A 16,467-nucleotide genomic window follows, 5' to 3' on the forward strand; every position below is an offset into this window, starting at 1 on the left:
GCAAGAATGAAAAGAAACATACTGAATTTTGAAACGATTTTCTTATTGCCTGACATAATACGATCTCTTACTATAGTATAATTAAGAAGAGATTCAATGGAGTGTGTAAGAAGAGATGGTGTTGTATATGTATACGGCAACCAGATCGATAATCTCAAAACCTATCAGATAATCAGAAAGAACAGAACTGCCCGTGTTTCTACTAGGCAACTCTCCTGGCATTCGTTGGGTAGGCATGCTGCCGTGATCTTCGGTTGGAGGGGATTCGCTTTCTTCGTGCGGATGGAGATGGCGCCGTCGCCTCCGGCTTGCCGATTGGCTGTCGCGACGGATCACAGCTTCGCCGTGGACGTTGTACTCTTCGCGCGCCTCCGTTGACGCCGAGTTGTTGTCGATCTCGTCGTCGACTCTGCCTTGCTGATGGACTGCACCGTGGATGCCAAGTAGTCGACGGATCCGCGTTGTGGACGTACGGCAGCGAATCGCCGCCGAGGACGTCGAGTCGCCGATTGATTGTGCCGTCGCCACAGAATCTCCCGTAGATTGCGGCCTCGCCCTCAGATCCGATTTATCGATTTGTGGTTTAATTTGGTAAACAACAGAGTTTTAAAAGAGATAGTTCCGATCCCTGTGGGAAAATTGCAGATTTACTAGGATTAATTATTCTTTTCTCCACAAAAATGAAAACAAGTCCGGTAGGTGGATCCGATAACTCGATCGGGGGTGTCCACTGATGGACGGCAGATACAAGCAGGAGTACATACACCCAGGTGTATACAATCATTTTCCTATGTGTGTGTATATATATGTATATATGTATATATATATATATATGTATATATATATATGTATGTATATATATATATATATATATATATATGTATATATATATATATATATATATATATATATATATATATATATATATATATATGTATATATATATATATATATATATATATATATGTATATATATATATATGTATATATATATATGTATATGTATGTATATATATATATGTATATGTATGTATATATGTATATATGTATATGTATATATATGTATATGTATATGTATGTATATATATATATATATGTATATGTATGTGTATATATATGTATATATATATATATATGTATATGTGTATATATGTATGTGTGTATATATGTATGTGTATATATATGTATGTGTGTGTGTATAGTGTGTTGGAGTCTGTCGGTGACATGGGACCGGGAGTATCATGACTAGAGGCTTGAGGCAGACACAATCGCCCATTATCCGATCCTTATTTTTGTTAGGTGTGTCCACTGATGGATGGCAGATACAAGCAGGAGTACATACACCCAGGTGTATACAATCATTTTCCTATGTGTATATACATACATACATATATATGTATATGTATGTGTATATATGTATATGTATATATATGTATATGTATGTGTATATATATGTATATATATATATATATGTATATGTGTATATATGTATGTGTGTATATATGTATGTGTGTGTATAGTGTGTTGGAGTCTGTCGGTGACATGGGACCGGGAGTATCATGACTAGAGGCTTGAGGCAGACACAATCGCCCACGTGGCCTGGCACCCTCGGGGGGTGTCGGGCCCGAGGGTGATGTGTTCGCCCTCCTCTTTGTCTCCCCGAGGGGGTCGGACCGCTCCCGCCTCGGCCCCGAGGGCCGAGGCGCCCCGACCCCTTGTGGGTTTTGCGCCGCGTGTATGGGTTAGGTGAGCGTAGCGGGGCTCACCTAACCGCATTTATTGCGGTTTGGGTGAGCACGTCACACCACACGTAATGCAGTACAGCGCGCTCGTTTATCCGGTCTGTGACTGGTCACAGATCGGTCAGATTGCGGGTTAGGTGGCAACAGGCGATCTGACACACGCCTCGCCCCGTCCCGTCAGGATGAGAGTCTCTAGGCACTCGTCCCTAGCCGGAGCCAGCGTGCTAGCTCCTAGAGATGGCACGTTGGTCCTGGTCAGATATATGCCAGGCTTTATCCCAACCATTATAAGCAAGACGTTGTATGAAGAAGGGCGAACATGCAGATTGCTAAACTGACACGTGGTGGACAAAGGTGACCGGTCTGTGACTGGTCTGACACTGGTTATGTCGCTGGAAGACAACCGTGTTCCCACGTTGCACCTGCTTCCGGCGAAGTGGAGGTAGGTATGGGCCGTCCCATCAGAAGGTCATTCGGACGGCAGCCATACAAATCTCCGTCCATTAATGAAGAGAAGTCAAGTTGGAGGGAAGAGAGGATGAATCCCCACACAAAAGAAAGAGAGGGAGAGATGGTGCATGTGGTATCCCCTTGAGATATAAAAGGAGGACCTTGCCCACTTAGGGGGAGAAGGAAACGATCCCAGAACGATCGGGGGCTGGCTCGCACTTTGTAGCTTCTTCATACACAGATCCACCAAAACACAGGAGTAGGGTATTACGCTTCTCAGCGGCCCGAACCTGTATACCTCGCCCGTGTCTTGTGTGTTTCCACTCTCGCGAACTTTCCACAGGCTAGGAGCTTAGAACCTCACCCAGGGCCCCCGGCCGAACCGGCAAAGGGAGGCCTGCGCGGTCTCCCGGTGAGGAGCCCCACGCTCCGTCAGAGTCCGTACTGTAGTTGGATACAAATCTGTAGCCTGCTACTCTTCTCTCTTATTTTTTATCTCATTGATATTCCCTCCGTCTCAAAATATAAGGGATTTTGAACGGATGTGACATTTCGTTATTCTATGAAATGTCACATCCGTTCAAAATCCCTTAACAGAGGAAGTATATGTTTATAGTTTGCTATTTTCCCTGCTCTAATGTCCATTTGAAATGGAGAATTGACGTAGGACTTTAGGAGGATTTAATTTCTTAAAAGGATTTTTTTTTTAGAAAACATGTGCTTCATATGAAATGATAGGATAATTTATATATGATTGTATTTTTATAGTTCAATTTCACAGGAAAAATAAGCAATAGATTTAACCTTTTAGAAAATGGTTCATCTTCATATTTGTCATTTATGTATTTTCCATTTAATTACTGTACGATTAGATAAAATGTCATTTCCAATTTATGTATGTTTCAAACAGGACTTTAAATTAAAGGCTTGTTTGAAGTAGTGTAGTTTTTATAGAGTGATTAGTTTAGTTTCTAAGAAAATTAAAAAAAATGGATTATATACAGTGATTACTGATTATTAGTACTACGCAAGAGATATTTTGATGCTTTAGGAGTTGCTGATAGGAGTGATCAGTGGCGAACCTAGAACAAAAGTTACCGAGGGTCCAATACATACCAATTATCTAATTATTGACTAATATATTAATTAATATAGTGTAATTTATATAGGATTTGAATAATCTACCCGGTGTCCTGTGACACCGGGTAGTATAACCTAGACACGCTCCTGGGAGTGATTGCTTAGGTAGTAAGGGATAACAATGCATGTATATAAGAGTAGTATGTGTTGCCATAAACAAAATGCGTGCTTAATCGACCAAACTTGTCTAACTCAAAATGGGTTGTCAGGCTGTCTATAGATCCAAATATGCTTACCGTTTTTGTGAGGTGGTTTTATTACGTGCTCCATTATCCGATCCTTATTTTTGTTAGGTGTGTTGTTTTACATCGCTTTTGCTGGAGTATATATATTGTCCTGTTTGTACTAGTACTATCTGCCCAACAAATTCAGAAAATGACATGCTTTTATTGATGTCCTAAAACTGATTGCAGAGATGATTAATAAATGTACTCAGACCTTGCATGCATGTCTGGCAAATGAGAAAAAACAAATCCCAATACTTTTGCATGCCACATGATTTCCAAGGATATTATAAAATTGCATTTAAGAAAACAATAGCACAATAATTGTCATATTGTTTCACATGGAAGTTATCTCTTTCATGATTTCCTTTTTGGCATGGCCAACCTGTCTTCAATTCCCTTCGTAGCTACAGACACTCCACTTTTACATAATCCTGTAATCTCACCTTGAAGATATTTCAAAGAAATAATTATAAAGATCATTCAAAATCTCACCTTAAAGCATGCATGCACATTCTTGCCCAATATTTTGATGATACAACATGTCATGCATGGTTGATTCTTGGTGGTTTCTTTTGGCTCCAAGCTCTATTTTCTTAAGATGACCTTTAATCACCTTCAACCTTGGAACTTTTCATGTCAATCTGTCATCATCTAGCATGACAAAAAAATGAAACAAATAAATTAACAAGAAACCAAAGTACAAATCACCTACTAGTATGAAGCAAATCATAACAGACCACATAAACAAATCTATACACAATCCAAACCCAAATATACCAGCCAAAAAGGCACAGCTAGACAGTACAAAAAGGAACATGTAAAATAACCCCCCAAAAAAACAAAAGATAAAAAATTCCAAAGCTCAAAAGAGACCAAAAGAGGCAGTTATTGCTCTCTCTTTTAAATTTTTTATTTATTTTTCTAGTACTAAAAAAATTGGTGATGAGATCTGACGGTTGATGTGATCATGTGATGTGAGGTTTTAGCCTAGTACTCCTACTGGTAACGGTTCACACATCAACACCTTTCCCTTGTGTCTCACAGTGGGTCCCACCAGTCAGCGGCGGAGTGCACAGCTCGCCCCGGGCCCACGATACAGTGACCGGTTGCCTGACGTTGACCCGGGCCCGAGACCCGCCGGAGCACGTGAGGTGCATCGGAGCCGTCCGTTTCCCGAGCCCGTCGGCATCGGGACGGCTGCGATCTTGACACGTGTGAAGGGGAGACATCGTTTGGCGCTGCGCTTGGGTGGTGTGGTCCCGGGCGGTGAGTGGGTGGCGCCCACCGGTTTACGCGACGACGTGGCGTCGGTGATGCGTTGCAGTGTCGATGGAAATTTTTTCGATGGCGGCAACGTGCGGTGTTCTCTTGTTGTTGGTGGAATTTTGATTTCGAAAATATTTTTCTTTTTTTTTGAAAAGAGTTTGAGGATAATTATGAATTACAAAGTGTCCATTTCGAAGCTTGCATTTCATGGTGGTGCTGACAACTGACAACAAATAATCAATTGTTGCCACGTGGTTGCTGCCGACATGGTCTCTATTTTTATGGCCGAAAATGCTATACACACGACTGTGACGTACGACTCTTATCCGACCAGCTCTTAGCTGCTAATTGCCCTGGCCCACATAGAGAGAAGCTGGTCTGCGTGGAGCGAAACTTTTGCAGGTGAGGTTGGGTAGGATGGGAGTCGGACGTATAGCAGTGCTGTGTCGTTAGCTCAAGTATCATGGTGTTCTGAACGGTTTAAATTTGAAACTGTTTATAAGCAAGTGAATTAAGGTTCCGTCGATCGCTTAGAGCTGTTTTGGATTGGAAGATTCTTATAAGTTCTTTTTAAAAATCTTTAACGTAGTCTTTTATTATACGAAAGACGTGCACATAAACATTAATCTAGATACACACAATACGCAAATAACTACAAATGTCCCCTTAATATATGCTCAAATATATGTAGACAGGCGACAAATAATGGATCATATGAAATTCATATTTGAAATGCACCTACATATAAATATATTTTATGAGTATCAAGATTCGAATTTTGTTGGTTTGTTTGTTACAAATCATTTCAATCAATCGGTTTTTCCTACAACTGTACTTTGTGATCACAAAACTCTAAAGTTCACTCTCAGCGACAATATTGACCGCATGACTATTGACGGAGGTAGAAGATGTAAACCAAATTTTTTTTATAGTGGTAAACGATGTATCCATTGACAACGAGACAACTGTGATAACTTCGTCAATATTAAGATATGTTGTCATAGTCTTTTGGAGATATTCTTAGGAGTACAATGTACGTGTGTATTTATAGGGGTGAGTGCGCATGCGTAGTGAGCTTCTGTGTTTGTTCTTTCTCGAATTATTTTTTTACAGTGACGATGGGACAATATATTTGCTACACTAATAGAATTGAGAGAATTGAATTTTACTAAAATAGCTACACTGATAGGTGGACTTTGAGGTGAGTATTAGATCTTGGAGGGGATAAGTTCACTGTAGGTCTCTTGTGTTGACATCGAGTTCAAATTACATCCCCGAATGTAAAACTAGATATAACAATATCTGTTAACACACAACACCGGGGTATTCACTATTCAGTTTGGACTCAAAGGTCCCCTTTTTTTTCTCCAACAAGAGTTGGATGAAGATTAAAAATTTCGTGGCACGCTTTTCAAACTGCTAAACGATGCGTTTCGTGCGAAAACTTTTATAAAAGTTGCTCTAAAATACCACCTCATTTTACGTAAAAAAATTTAATATTTATCTTCAGAAGAAAAGAACACAACCAAAGTAGATTGACTGCGGACAACAAAGCTGAGTCAGCGTGGGACGTCAAGATTCCAAGGCCCAGGAACCGCACTGCCAAATGGCCAGAGGCCCATAGACACCGCTGCAAACGAACTGCTCGCTTCAAAGCCAGGGCCCAACAGCGAGCCCAACCAGAAACCAACCGTGTCACCACTACTCCCCTCTCCTCTTCACAAGCGATGGCGGCGGCGACTCCGGCGAGCGGCGGCGGCGGCGGCGGGTACTCGTGCGAGACGGCGGAGCAGACCCGCGAGTGGATGGAGGCCATCTCCGCCTTTCTCCACCTCCACCGCCCGCTCCTCGAGGCGCACGTCGTCAACTTCTTCAAGGTGAGAGGTGTTTTGGGTGGGGGTTTGGGTGATTGATTCCGTCTCGCTGAAGCTCACGAGGGGGGGTTTGGGGTTGGGGTTTGGTTTTGAGCAGGATCGGCTGTGGGAGATGGTGGATGCGGAGTGGATGGAGTGCCTCCGCAGGGAGCCCGTGGAGAGCTTGCTCATGTTGCCCTCCGGATGTGTTCAGGCATGGCCACACACTCTCTGAATAGTTCTGATGGGTGCTACAAGCCTGACGTTTCTTCAGTTCTTATGCTGCTGTTGCTGCTGCGGCCAACTTATGTCAATTGTCTACTGTTCTATTTTGCAGGAGCACTGGCCCAGTTCATTGCGAGATTTTGTACTCACTGCAAAGTCACTTGTTCTTCCACGGGAGCAGAAGTCACCGCGATCAGTATGTTCCATGAACATAACTTATCAGATTGTAGGCATTGGCTGTGCTAGCGCTAGCTGTTCCCTTTTTGAACAGCAATGGAAGAAATCATGAGCTACAATGCTACACATAGCCATATACAAAATCTTGGCCGATTTTCCACTTGCATTCCTGTTACATAGTTTTAGTGAACTAATAAGACATTAAGCATGTGGAGTTTTCGTCACATTTTTCACATGCATCGCTATCATTTGTAGCCATTGATTTAGCAAAACATGCCTGTTTCTGCCATCTGTTTAATCCCGACGCATGTTTTCTTCAATACTTGCAGCTCCTACCCGACTTGCATGTAGCATCAATTAATACTGTTCTCGCTCAAGGAATGAACTCCAAGAAGAAGCATGAAGTAGGTAATTTGCTTGTGCTGATAAAGCTTACTTGTTTTTACAAACCCATTTATATTATAACCTGTTCGTTGCATTCTCATGTTTGGAGAGGTTGCTTAATGCAGATTGAAACTCTAGCTGGGTTGGTTCATGCAATTACCAAGAGCTGTGGAGCAAAGACAGTGATTGATGTAGGTTCTGGCCAGGTAAGCCATCTTCATGAAGAAGCTTTGCAAGTGTAAAGTGTAAACAGGATTCGTTTATGTAAGGATAATTATACATCATCTGATAAATACTTGGTAGTTGACTCCATATTTCACTGCTTTTGATTTGGCCATATCTTCTTAGGATAGGTTCCTTATATTCATTATAACACAGATGATTTGCGAAATTACTTATTGTTTCTATGCAAGGCCGGTCTAGGTCCACATGTCAATGATGCAATGAGTGGCACTTCTGTAGTTCTGTTAGTTAAACTTATTTGCAAATTGGAATCATACTGTACAAAGTTAGGTCATCTTTTGGAACTCTTAAAATTTGAGATGTGTAATACTTGCTTGGCCAATCTGTGAAGTGTAAAGTCATAATTTTTCTGTAGAATTTGCATATATTGTAAATTTTCTGTTGCATTCCATGACTTGATTTTCCTTGGCTATTCTGAGAAAAGTTTTGAGTTCTTCCATGATTCATTTTCATCCCTGTATTTGTTTCTTACAGGGTTATCTTGCCCAAGCCTTATCTTTTGAGTACCAACTCCCTGTTGTAGCAATAGATGCTTCATCACATCATGCATCAGTTACAAATACTCGTGCAGAAAGAATAAAGAAGTACTACACTGCTAAATGGTGTGACTTTCATCAATTTAATCATACTTACCTAAATTTGAACTCTGAACTGATTTATGTTGTTTTAAATAAATGGCCACTATTCCTTGCAGTGTAGGGAAGCAACAGCTCAGAGTACCTAGAACTGTTACTTGCCATGTACTTTCTAGTGACACATTAGCAGCTGTGACATTGGAAGCATGTCAGGATGATCATGCTGAACATGTACCAGAAAGTAAAAACTTCAACGAGAGCAGTCCACAGATTGAGAAACCAAATGACAGCATTCCTCCATTAGTCCTTGCTGGTCTTCATGCTTGTGGTGATCTTTCAGTTAACATGCTAAGGTTCATTTAGTGAAGTCTTACCCCCTCCAACCTAAAAAAAAAAAATACTGCAGCTTCAATTTTCCCTTTTATGTTGTAAGCCCTTTAAAGCATGATTATTGTATTCTATTGACAGGCTTTTTGTGTCGTGCGAACAAGTAAAAGCATTGATAAGCATTGGCTGTTGCTACAACTTACTCTCTGAGGAATGCCACGAAGACACAAATACCTGTCCTGGTTTTCCTATGAGCAAGGCTGCTAAACTATCTAATTTGGTGCTTAGGAAAAGCACCCGTGACCTTGGTTGCCAGGTATTATGGCATCTTTTGATCTTCTTGTTTAGACATTCTATTTTGGTGGTGGACCTTATTTGAAGGTACTCAGCATACAAAAGACACAGTAGCACAAGATAGTTGTTTAATTGATTTTGAACAAAAAAGGTTCAAAAAGCTTATGGAGGTTCAGTGTTTTTTGTTTGCTTATATGGTTTTCAATGCTATTGTTTAACACACTAATGCTGTTTAGAGATCTTTGCCTCCGCATTTTTTTCCATCTGTCATCCTATGCAACGAGAACATATTCAGTGCTGCATGGTTGAATATCAGAAACATGTCTGTGCCTATGAATTCAAATCATTTCTGAAATTTATTATTGCTTACATTAACATATTATCTCCATTGTTACTTGAGATAATCTAGAATAAGTGATTGCTTCACTTTGCCTTTTCTTTTTGATTCCATTCATGTGTAGTTGTTTGGTTTTTTTAACATATTGCTACTTTGTGTTAATAGCTATCATGTGATTTTTGTACATTTTTCATTATTAAGATGCACGCTTAGAATTGTGTAAGTTATGTGCTGAGTTGACATTATGGTACATAATTCTTTTTATTTATGCCTTTTTTTTCAATCCTTCTTAGAGTGCAGAGAGATGGAGAAGTCTCACTAAGGACATAGCCCTACAAAATTTTGATATACATGCCTTCCGTGCTGCATTTCAAATGGTAAATGCTCTGTTATTTCAACTCTTGTCATATAATATGCTTGACTTTTCACTCAGTCCTTCACTGTTGGTTTCTGTCCATTTTATGGTCATGTTTATAGTAGCTTCAGCTGGTTTGTTGTACACGATATTATTATGTGAGTTTGCTTGCTTATAGGTTGATCATGGTTAGTAGCTTATGGAACACCTCTAATTAATCTCGGGAGTTTTAGAAAGCTGGCTTAGATGTGCAATAGCTTATGATAGGGACCTCTATAGGATTTCATGCCTACATGTGAGCCACATAAGCTGGTTTCTGAATTTTAAGATATTAACCAAGAATGGCATTTCCTGTTTATAGTTAGATGCGATGGTTCATGACATGAAATTGGATCTATGCTTAAATGAACATATCGACCATAATTTTAGTATTAGCATCTTCTTGGCTATGATTCTTGTTGCAAGAAGAGATTGGGATTCAGATTCTAGCCACTAAAGTGTTAGAAGCTAATTAACACTTGTTCTTTCATCTCATTCACTGCTTTAGACTCATCTAACTATGTGTCTCATGGTAGTTTCTTGAGAAACATTTCCCAGAGGTGTCAAGATCGAGTCCATCAATTGGGAGGCAAGGAAAAGCACTACGCCGTCAAAGGCTTAGGAAAGTTATGGAATCCCCTATGGCTATGGCAGAAACTGACGCTTTATCATATTCCACTCAAAAGGAACAAATCATGACCAAAGACGATCCACTGCCCACAGGCCCTAATAATTTTAAAGAGGTTCATGTAGACTTTCTTCCCGAGCTTTCAACAGGTTAGTACCTTCAATGGCTTTCAGTTACATTTACACACTACGGCCTACGGGTGTTTGACTGTTTTAGTTTACAAGTGGACAATGAATAATATTTTTCAACTTCAGGGTTTGTTGATTCAGCTGTATCTGGAGCTGCCGTTGTACCAGATGACATCTATCTTGATAAATCACAAAAGTTCACCCTGTTTAAAGATTTCACAGTGTCAGGATTAGGTCGCCTTGGCTGTGATTTTGTGGAAAATGTTAGTTTACTTGAAATATGGAAGGACGTGCAACCCTTCACGGTATGTCTTGGAGTATCCTTTATGCCTTGCTGTAGGATAGTTCCAAGAAGTTAATGGATTAAGTATTTTATTATATATTATTTCTTAGTCCTCAATCAAAGTGAAAATAATGTTATCAGGCCTTGAAAATAATGTAATCAATATCATATGATTAGAGTATGTTCATAGAGAACATAACACAATGTGCACAACAGCTATATGAGAGACATGCTTGTAAATGTATTTTTGTATGTTTTTTATTCATAAGAATGTAGAATTAATTGGGATATGACAGTAATTTCATTCTTTATTTAGTACCGGAATGTCTCATACTGACAACCTTTGTAACCATCTATTGTTCTTGCAGGAATTTATAGGTCCCTTCTGGTGCCTTCGGGTTGCTTTAGGGCCACTGGTGGAAACATATATTTTACTTGACCGGTTACTATTTCTTCAAGAGCAAGGCAGTGTTATTGAAGCATCTTTGTTTCCGCTTTTCAATCCCACTATGTCTCCAAGGAACATGGCAATTATTGCTTGGAAGTTGTCTGCAAATCCTTCAAAAGTGTGACATGGTAACTCCTCTCATGCCTCAGTTTGTAGGTTGATGGGATGGTGTTGGTTTTAAGTGTAAGCAGTTTATTCTCATGTGGCAGAGCAAGTTCTTTTATTAGATGTAGAGACAAGTATCCTTTTTGATTGGACATACAAAAGAAAACACAGCTTATTTGTAGTTGACATTTTTGTAGCCATTGTTGTGTCCATGTGCTGGTACATGGCCTGCAGCAACATGTGGATTTACCTTATCTTTAAATGAAAAGCAATCAACAATATGAAAATGGTCTTATCTTTAGAATGATGAGAGCGATACCTTTTTTTTCAATGATGCTTGGCATATGTTAGTTGATTCTTAGATTTTGCGTGGTATACTTGTTCTTTAGTATGTACTATTTTGCACAGGTAGGATGGAGTTCTCAGTTTCCAACACTGCAGAAGTCCTTGCAAATCCATATACGGGAGAGTGGAAGATTTTGCCCTCGAACAGTGTGCCTTTATCCAATAAATGCTAAGTCAACATCTAGAACGGTTCCAAGGCCATCCGGTGCATGGCTGCTTGTCTCTCTGAAGTGATATCATACAAGTTGCCACCAAACTTCACATTCCCTGCAGGCTGCAATATGTTTATGCAAGATCGACAAGCTATCACTAATCAAGGAAAAAGTTGACGAGTCACCTTTTGTCTACAGATATACAACTCGCTGTTATTATTTATACTTCTTTGAAGTAGATTAATCTTTATATTATCCTAACTGGCTGGAAAATATGTTCAGCAAAGCAACACGGATGAATTGTTTCATGAGATCTTATTTCTTGCCTATCCTTATTCAATCGGTAAGCTTGTGTTTGATATATGTGAAATCATTTGGAGAAGTCAGCACAGCAGGGTTTGGCTGAGAGAGACAAATAAGATTTGCTGTAAGCTGCCTAATTACATTGACTATTTACTCTACAAAGCTATGTATTGTCTCATAAAATACTGATGAAACCTGTTGGATCTTTGATGTGACGCTACCAACATGGGAGGCTGGAGGATGACTAATGCAAGAGGTTGACTTGTGTAAGACATTGTCTATAAGCATGTGCTTTTTCATGATTTTATTAGCAAGTCGTGGTTCTAGGTTTTTCATAGCTAATCTCCGTATGTGTCTCTGTGTGCCTGTTTCTGGATTGCCTGCATTTCTTTTAGTCCTCAATTTTTTCTACTGTACCGTTCATTGTTGCATAAGCATTCTTTAGTGGGTTTTTAGCTCCTTGAATTGTTGGTGTTTTACCCATATGTAAGATTTTTTTTTGAACTTCTGTACTGCTGGCTTAGCAGTTTTAAGAATTGGCTTCTTTACCTACTTCTGGAAAAAAAATTTCAAATCTTGCTAATAGAAGCATGTCCGCGTTGACCAGTCCTCAACATTCTTATTTTGAGACCAATCACGATTGGACAGTTCAGAGTGAAGTGATGCAAGCAAAGGTACAATGTGTAAAGAGAGGGGTTACAAAATCCTTGGGCCACTTGTAGATGGATAAGATCTGTAGTAAACCTAACTCATTTGTGTGTGATAGCTCAAGAACAGCAAGCTGTCATTTTGATGGATGAAAATTTACAATGGAATTCAACTGGCCCAAGCTATATGCTTTCACTGGCTTGCTGTCAGGGTCAAGCTAGAGTTAATTCGTTTGGCTGTATTACCATTGCAATAATTGGCTGATTTTACTTCCATGTGGCAACTGAAGCTTTCCCTTACCTTCTGTGTTATCTTGAAGGTGAGAGAGCTATGTGTTACGCCAACTTGTTTCGTCCTTTTTTTGCAGAATTTGTTCACAGATGGCTGCGAGAACGACAGTGCCTGTACTTCCGATGATGGATCAGCATCAAGGTGGCCACTCAGAGCCGTCGCGACTCTTCCCGTCTCCAAATCCTTATCCAGATTTGTACACTCGGAGGTGCCATGCAAAGCCGCAGGTCAGTTTTGTCTACTTTTCACTGATGCTGCCAACATCTGAAAGGTAATGACACGAAGCACTTGACCTGGAAGCTCACCCCCCTCTTTGTGCAGGCTGTGTGGTGGTCTAATTCTGACCAGCCAATAACCCGTGGCGAGATCTTCAGTATCCCCTGTAACCTGGACTATATGGCGAAAAACTGTTCTCCGGTTTGAGTTCCTGGCATGAGCTGATTGATTGATTTAGGCTAAAAGTGATGGAACTGGGGGCAATCGGCGTGCGGTGTTAGGCCGTGCGAAGGAAGGGGAGAAATGGGGGGAGGTATGTGGATGAGCTTTCTGCTGTTGCTGTCATACCCATTTCCATGTCTCTTTCACTGGTTAGACCGGAGCATAAATTCCCCATTATTTTGAGAACTGCTGCTCAGCACAAGCCCTCAGTCAAGTCTTGCAAGAACAGTTGGTAATCTTATTCATTCATTCCCCGGGGTGTGGATGGATCCATGGAATATCATATCAGCATGTGTGTGCTGCAGTCCTATCAGTTTTATCACCTCCCTTATAGGCCGGCCTGGCTTTTCCATGACCAGTAAACTACTTCCTTCTTCACAACAACAGTGGCTTGAGCAATTTGGTTGGTTTAGTGGCTAGTACAATTATAGTACTACTGCAAAGACATGTTGAGGAATCTGGTGCTGCTTGAAAAATCTTCTCCTTGGGATTGATTGATCGATCGATCAAATGGATATCATGATTAGCTTGTGATGAACTCCAGTATGTATACCACTTGTGATCTGATGTGCTGCTGCTCCTGCAGGACTGCAGAAGGAATATTTCCAGCAGGAGAGGTGCAGAAACCCCGGGCTACTGTCTATTACTCCACCCTTGACTGGAACTCCACTACAGTACATCCAAATATGCACCTGCTGTATCCTACTTCTGGATCATCATCTATATTAACCTCTGCCGTCCATCCTCCATCCGACGGGCCAGATTCCTTTGTCGCGTTGCGGCGGGCGCCGTTTTGAGATGGACTGGAACGGAAGACTGAGCTCATGAGATCGGCAGGGCAGGGCAGCACGCACGCTCGCGTGGTTTGTGTGACGCCGGTGCGCGCCGCGTGCGGGTCGCGCGCGTAACTGAATTGAGGCTGAGGCTGCCCGGCTTTGTCGACAGGAACAGGGAGGGATGGCGATTGGGGCCGTGTGTGTGTCACTGTGTCAGGTCAGCTCCCTCCTCGTCTCGTATGCTCCACGTCATATGGTGGTGGTGTCTACTGGAATGTGATCACCTCTGACAGCGAGCGCATCTCGGGAGGCGTGCCACGGCGGCGGCGGCTTGACAGCTGGCACAAGATCCTACATTCCTTGGCCTGGAGCTCTGGTGTCAAAATGTCAGCCATGGGCTAAGAGGCTTTGGATCAGCCTGAGCTCGACTGTTTTGACCGACATAGCATGATGAGACTTGATTAATTCTTGGGGGTTCTTCGGATCATGCTATATTGCTGACTAAAATCGTGTGCATCAGTGCACAAATCTCCGAGTTCCATGCACCAGGATCTCTGCTCTGAGTCGTGGCAGCTCACTCGCCATGGGATCATGGAGGCAAATTCTCCATACCACGTGCTCCATGAGTTCATGGCACCACATTAGCAAAGGTCAGAGACGAAGAGAGAAATGATGTGAGCCTTCTCTCTCCAGAGAAAGGCGAGGAGAATAAATACATGCAAGTCACACTCATTATCTCAACACACATTGGGGGCCACCTTAAAAACGCCAATGCTTTCAACTCCTCTTTGCAATTGCTGCGTATGCTGCCCCTTGCAACTCGTGGGGCTGGATATATATGCATCTCCTCAATCTTTCTGATCCTAAATTCCTCATCCTTTAAATCTCTCCTCCCAGGCGCACGAATCTCGAGGCGCTAAGGTTCTTGCATGCATGCCTTTCAACATCTTAGCCACACGGATGTGATGTTGGGCATGGTGTCCCTGATCCTAATCCTAATCCATCACATATGTAGGCTTAGATTCTGCTAAGATTATAGCCTTTTTTTTTTCTTCTTCTTCTTCATCTGCACTGGTCAATTGTCAAAGATGAAACTTAATTAAGTAGTAATTAACAAGCCAAAGATGTGGGCCACACTCTAAAGGCAGCTTCTTTTTTTACACCAAGTGGAGAGAACAACAAATGGCCCGTCTTGACAGCTAACTAGTTAATCTCAAGTCATCTTTAAGAATTATTAGCAGGAGATCGTACCGAGCATTAGCTTAAAGGCAGGAGTAGCAGTATTCTACAACATGTGTAGTAGTACAATATTAATTGTTACTGTGCAATTATCACAGCTTATCAGTTGTCACTAACAAATTTGGCACGGGTTAGATGTTTTAATATTATTTTTTGTGTTAAAAAATGGGTATCTAGCAGCAGGGTTAGTTCGTAGGAGTACTTAGGGCTTGTTTGGTACAGCTCCAACTCCTAAATATAACTCCAGGAGTTGAGTCTGGAGTGGAGTTGTGGAGCTGCCTAAACCCAGCTCCACAACTCTAGTACATTTTGTGAGAGAGCTCCACCCAACTCCACTCCCAGTTTTGGTGGAGCTGAAACTGTTTGGCTGAGCTCCAGCTCCAGGAGGGGTGGAGTTGGAGCTGGAGCTGTGCCAAACAGGCCCTTAGTTTGGATGATTGGATCTCCAAATAAGTTTGCACCAGATATGCTCGTATCTTGTCCTAATTAATGTACAGGATTAAAATTACAAACTCCCTCCGTCCCAAAAAAAGGCAAACCCTGGGTTTCCGTACCAACGTTTGACTGTCCGTCTTATATAATTTTTTTTTATAATTAGTATTTTCATTGTTGTTAGATGATAAAACATGATTAATACTTTATGCGTGACTTATCTTTTTATTTTTTCATAATTTTTTTAATAAGACGGATGGTCAAACTTTGGACACGGAAACCAGGGTTTGTCTTTTTTTTTTTTTTTGACGGAGGGAGTAGTTTCATAAACCTAGTACAGCACGGCTTATCATATAACTCCAGCTATTATATATTTCACTAGCTTATTCAATTGTAGTACAAGTATATTTTTAACTAGTAGAGTATATAAAAAAAACTATCTAGGCTCCTAGGTCTAGGCTACTCATTGTACCCACAAGATTGACTTGAAGTTTTTATTTTGCAACAAACAATTTTTGTCCTCCTAGTAGTAGAGAGTATAACATTTGACTGAAAAAAGGAGTTGGCCAGCTACACACACCTTAGCTAATGACAAGTGGAGCTCCCATCAGTTATGC

At 41.0% G+C, this 16,467-nt stretch overlaps 1 protein-coding gene and 1 long non-coding RNA gene across 3 annotated transcripts; both read left to right on the top strand.

Annotated features, from left to right (window-relative positions):
- The first annotated feature begins 6,506 nt into the window (after positions 1-6,506).
- LOC4352762 (uncharacterized) lies at positions 6,507-12,041 on the top strand. 2 transcript variants are annotated; one of them, XM_066306457.1, is made up of 13 exons: positions 6,507-6,702; positions 6,797-6,892; positions 7,016-7,099; positions 7,410-7,484; positions 7,590-7,670; positions 8,182-8,309; positions 8,402-8,635; positions 8,751-8,925; positions 9,534-9,617; positions 10,171-10,411; positions 10,517-10,695; positions 11,042-11,249; positions 11,635-12,041. In XM_066306457.1, exons 1-12 carry the CDS (start codon positions 6,553-6,555, stop codon positions 11,243-11,245), a joined length of 1,731 nt encoding a protein of 576 aa, XP_066162554.1. In that variant the 5' UTR covers positions 6,507-6,552; the 3' UTR covers positions 11,246-11,249; positions 11,635-12,041. The 2 variants fall into 2 exon arrangements, with proteins under 2 accessions (XP_066162554.1, XP_066162555.1); XM_066306458.1 differs by having other exon boundaries at positions 11,639-12,041.
- An 875-nt stretch (positions 12,042-12,916) lies between these two features.
- LOC136354763 (uncharacterized) lies at positions 12,917-14,671 on the top strand. The gene is made up of 3 exons (XR_010738519.1): positions 12,917-13,192; positions 13,287-13,494; positions 13,990-14,671. It is a non-coding gene; the product is annotated as an uncharacterized lncRNA (long non-coding RNA).
- Positions 14,672-16,467: the final 1,796 nt, after the last annotated feature.

The sequence above is a fragment of the Oryza sativa genome, chromosome 12 (assembly GCF_034140825.1).
Source record: "Oryza sativa Japonica Group chromosome 12, ASM3414082v1".
NCBI lineage: Eukaryota > Viridiplantae > Streptophyta > Magnoliopsida > Poales > Poaceae > Oryza > Oryza sativa.

What these genes read in the sequence shown, in the direction of transcription:
- LOC4352762 (XM_066306457.1), top strand. Translation starts at nt 6,553, where the DNA reads ATGGCGGCGGCGACTCCGGCGAGCGGCGGCGGCGGCGGCGGGTACTCG. An exon ending in TGCCCTCCGGATGTGTTCAG is followed by an intron (nt 6,893 to 7,015) that starts GCATGGCCACAC and finishes TCTATTTTGCAG; the next exon opens with GAGCACTGGCCCAGTTCATT. An exon ending in CCCGTGACCTTGGTTGCCAG is followed by an intron (nt 8,926 to 9,533) that starts GTATTATGGCAT and finishes AATCCTTCTTAG; the next exon opens with AGTGCAGAGAGATGGAGAAG.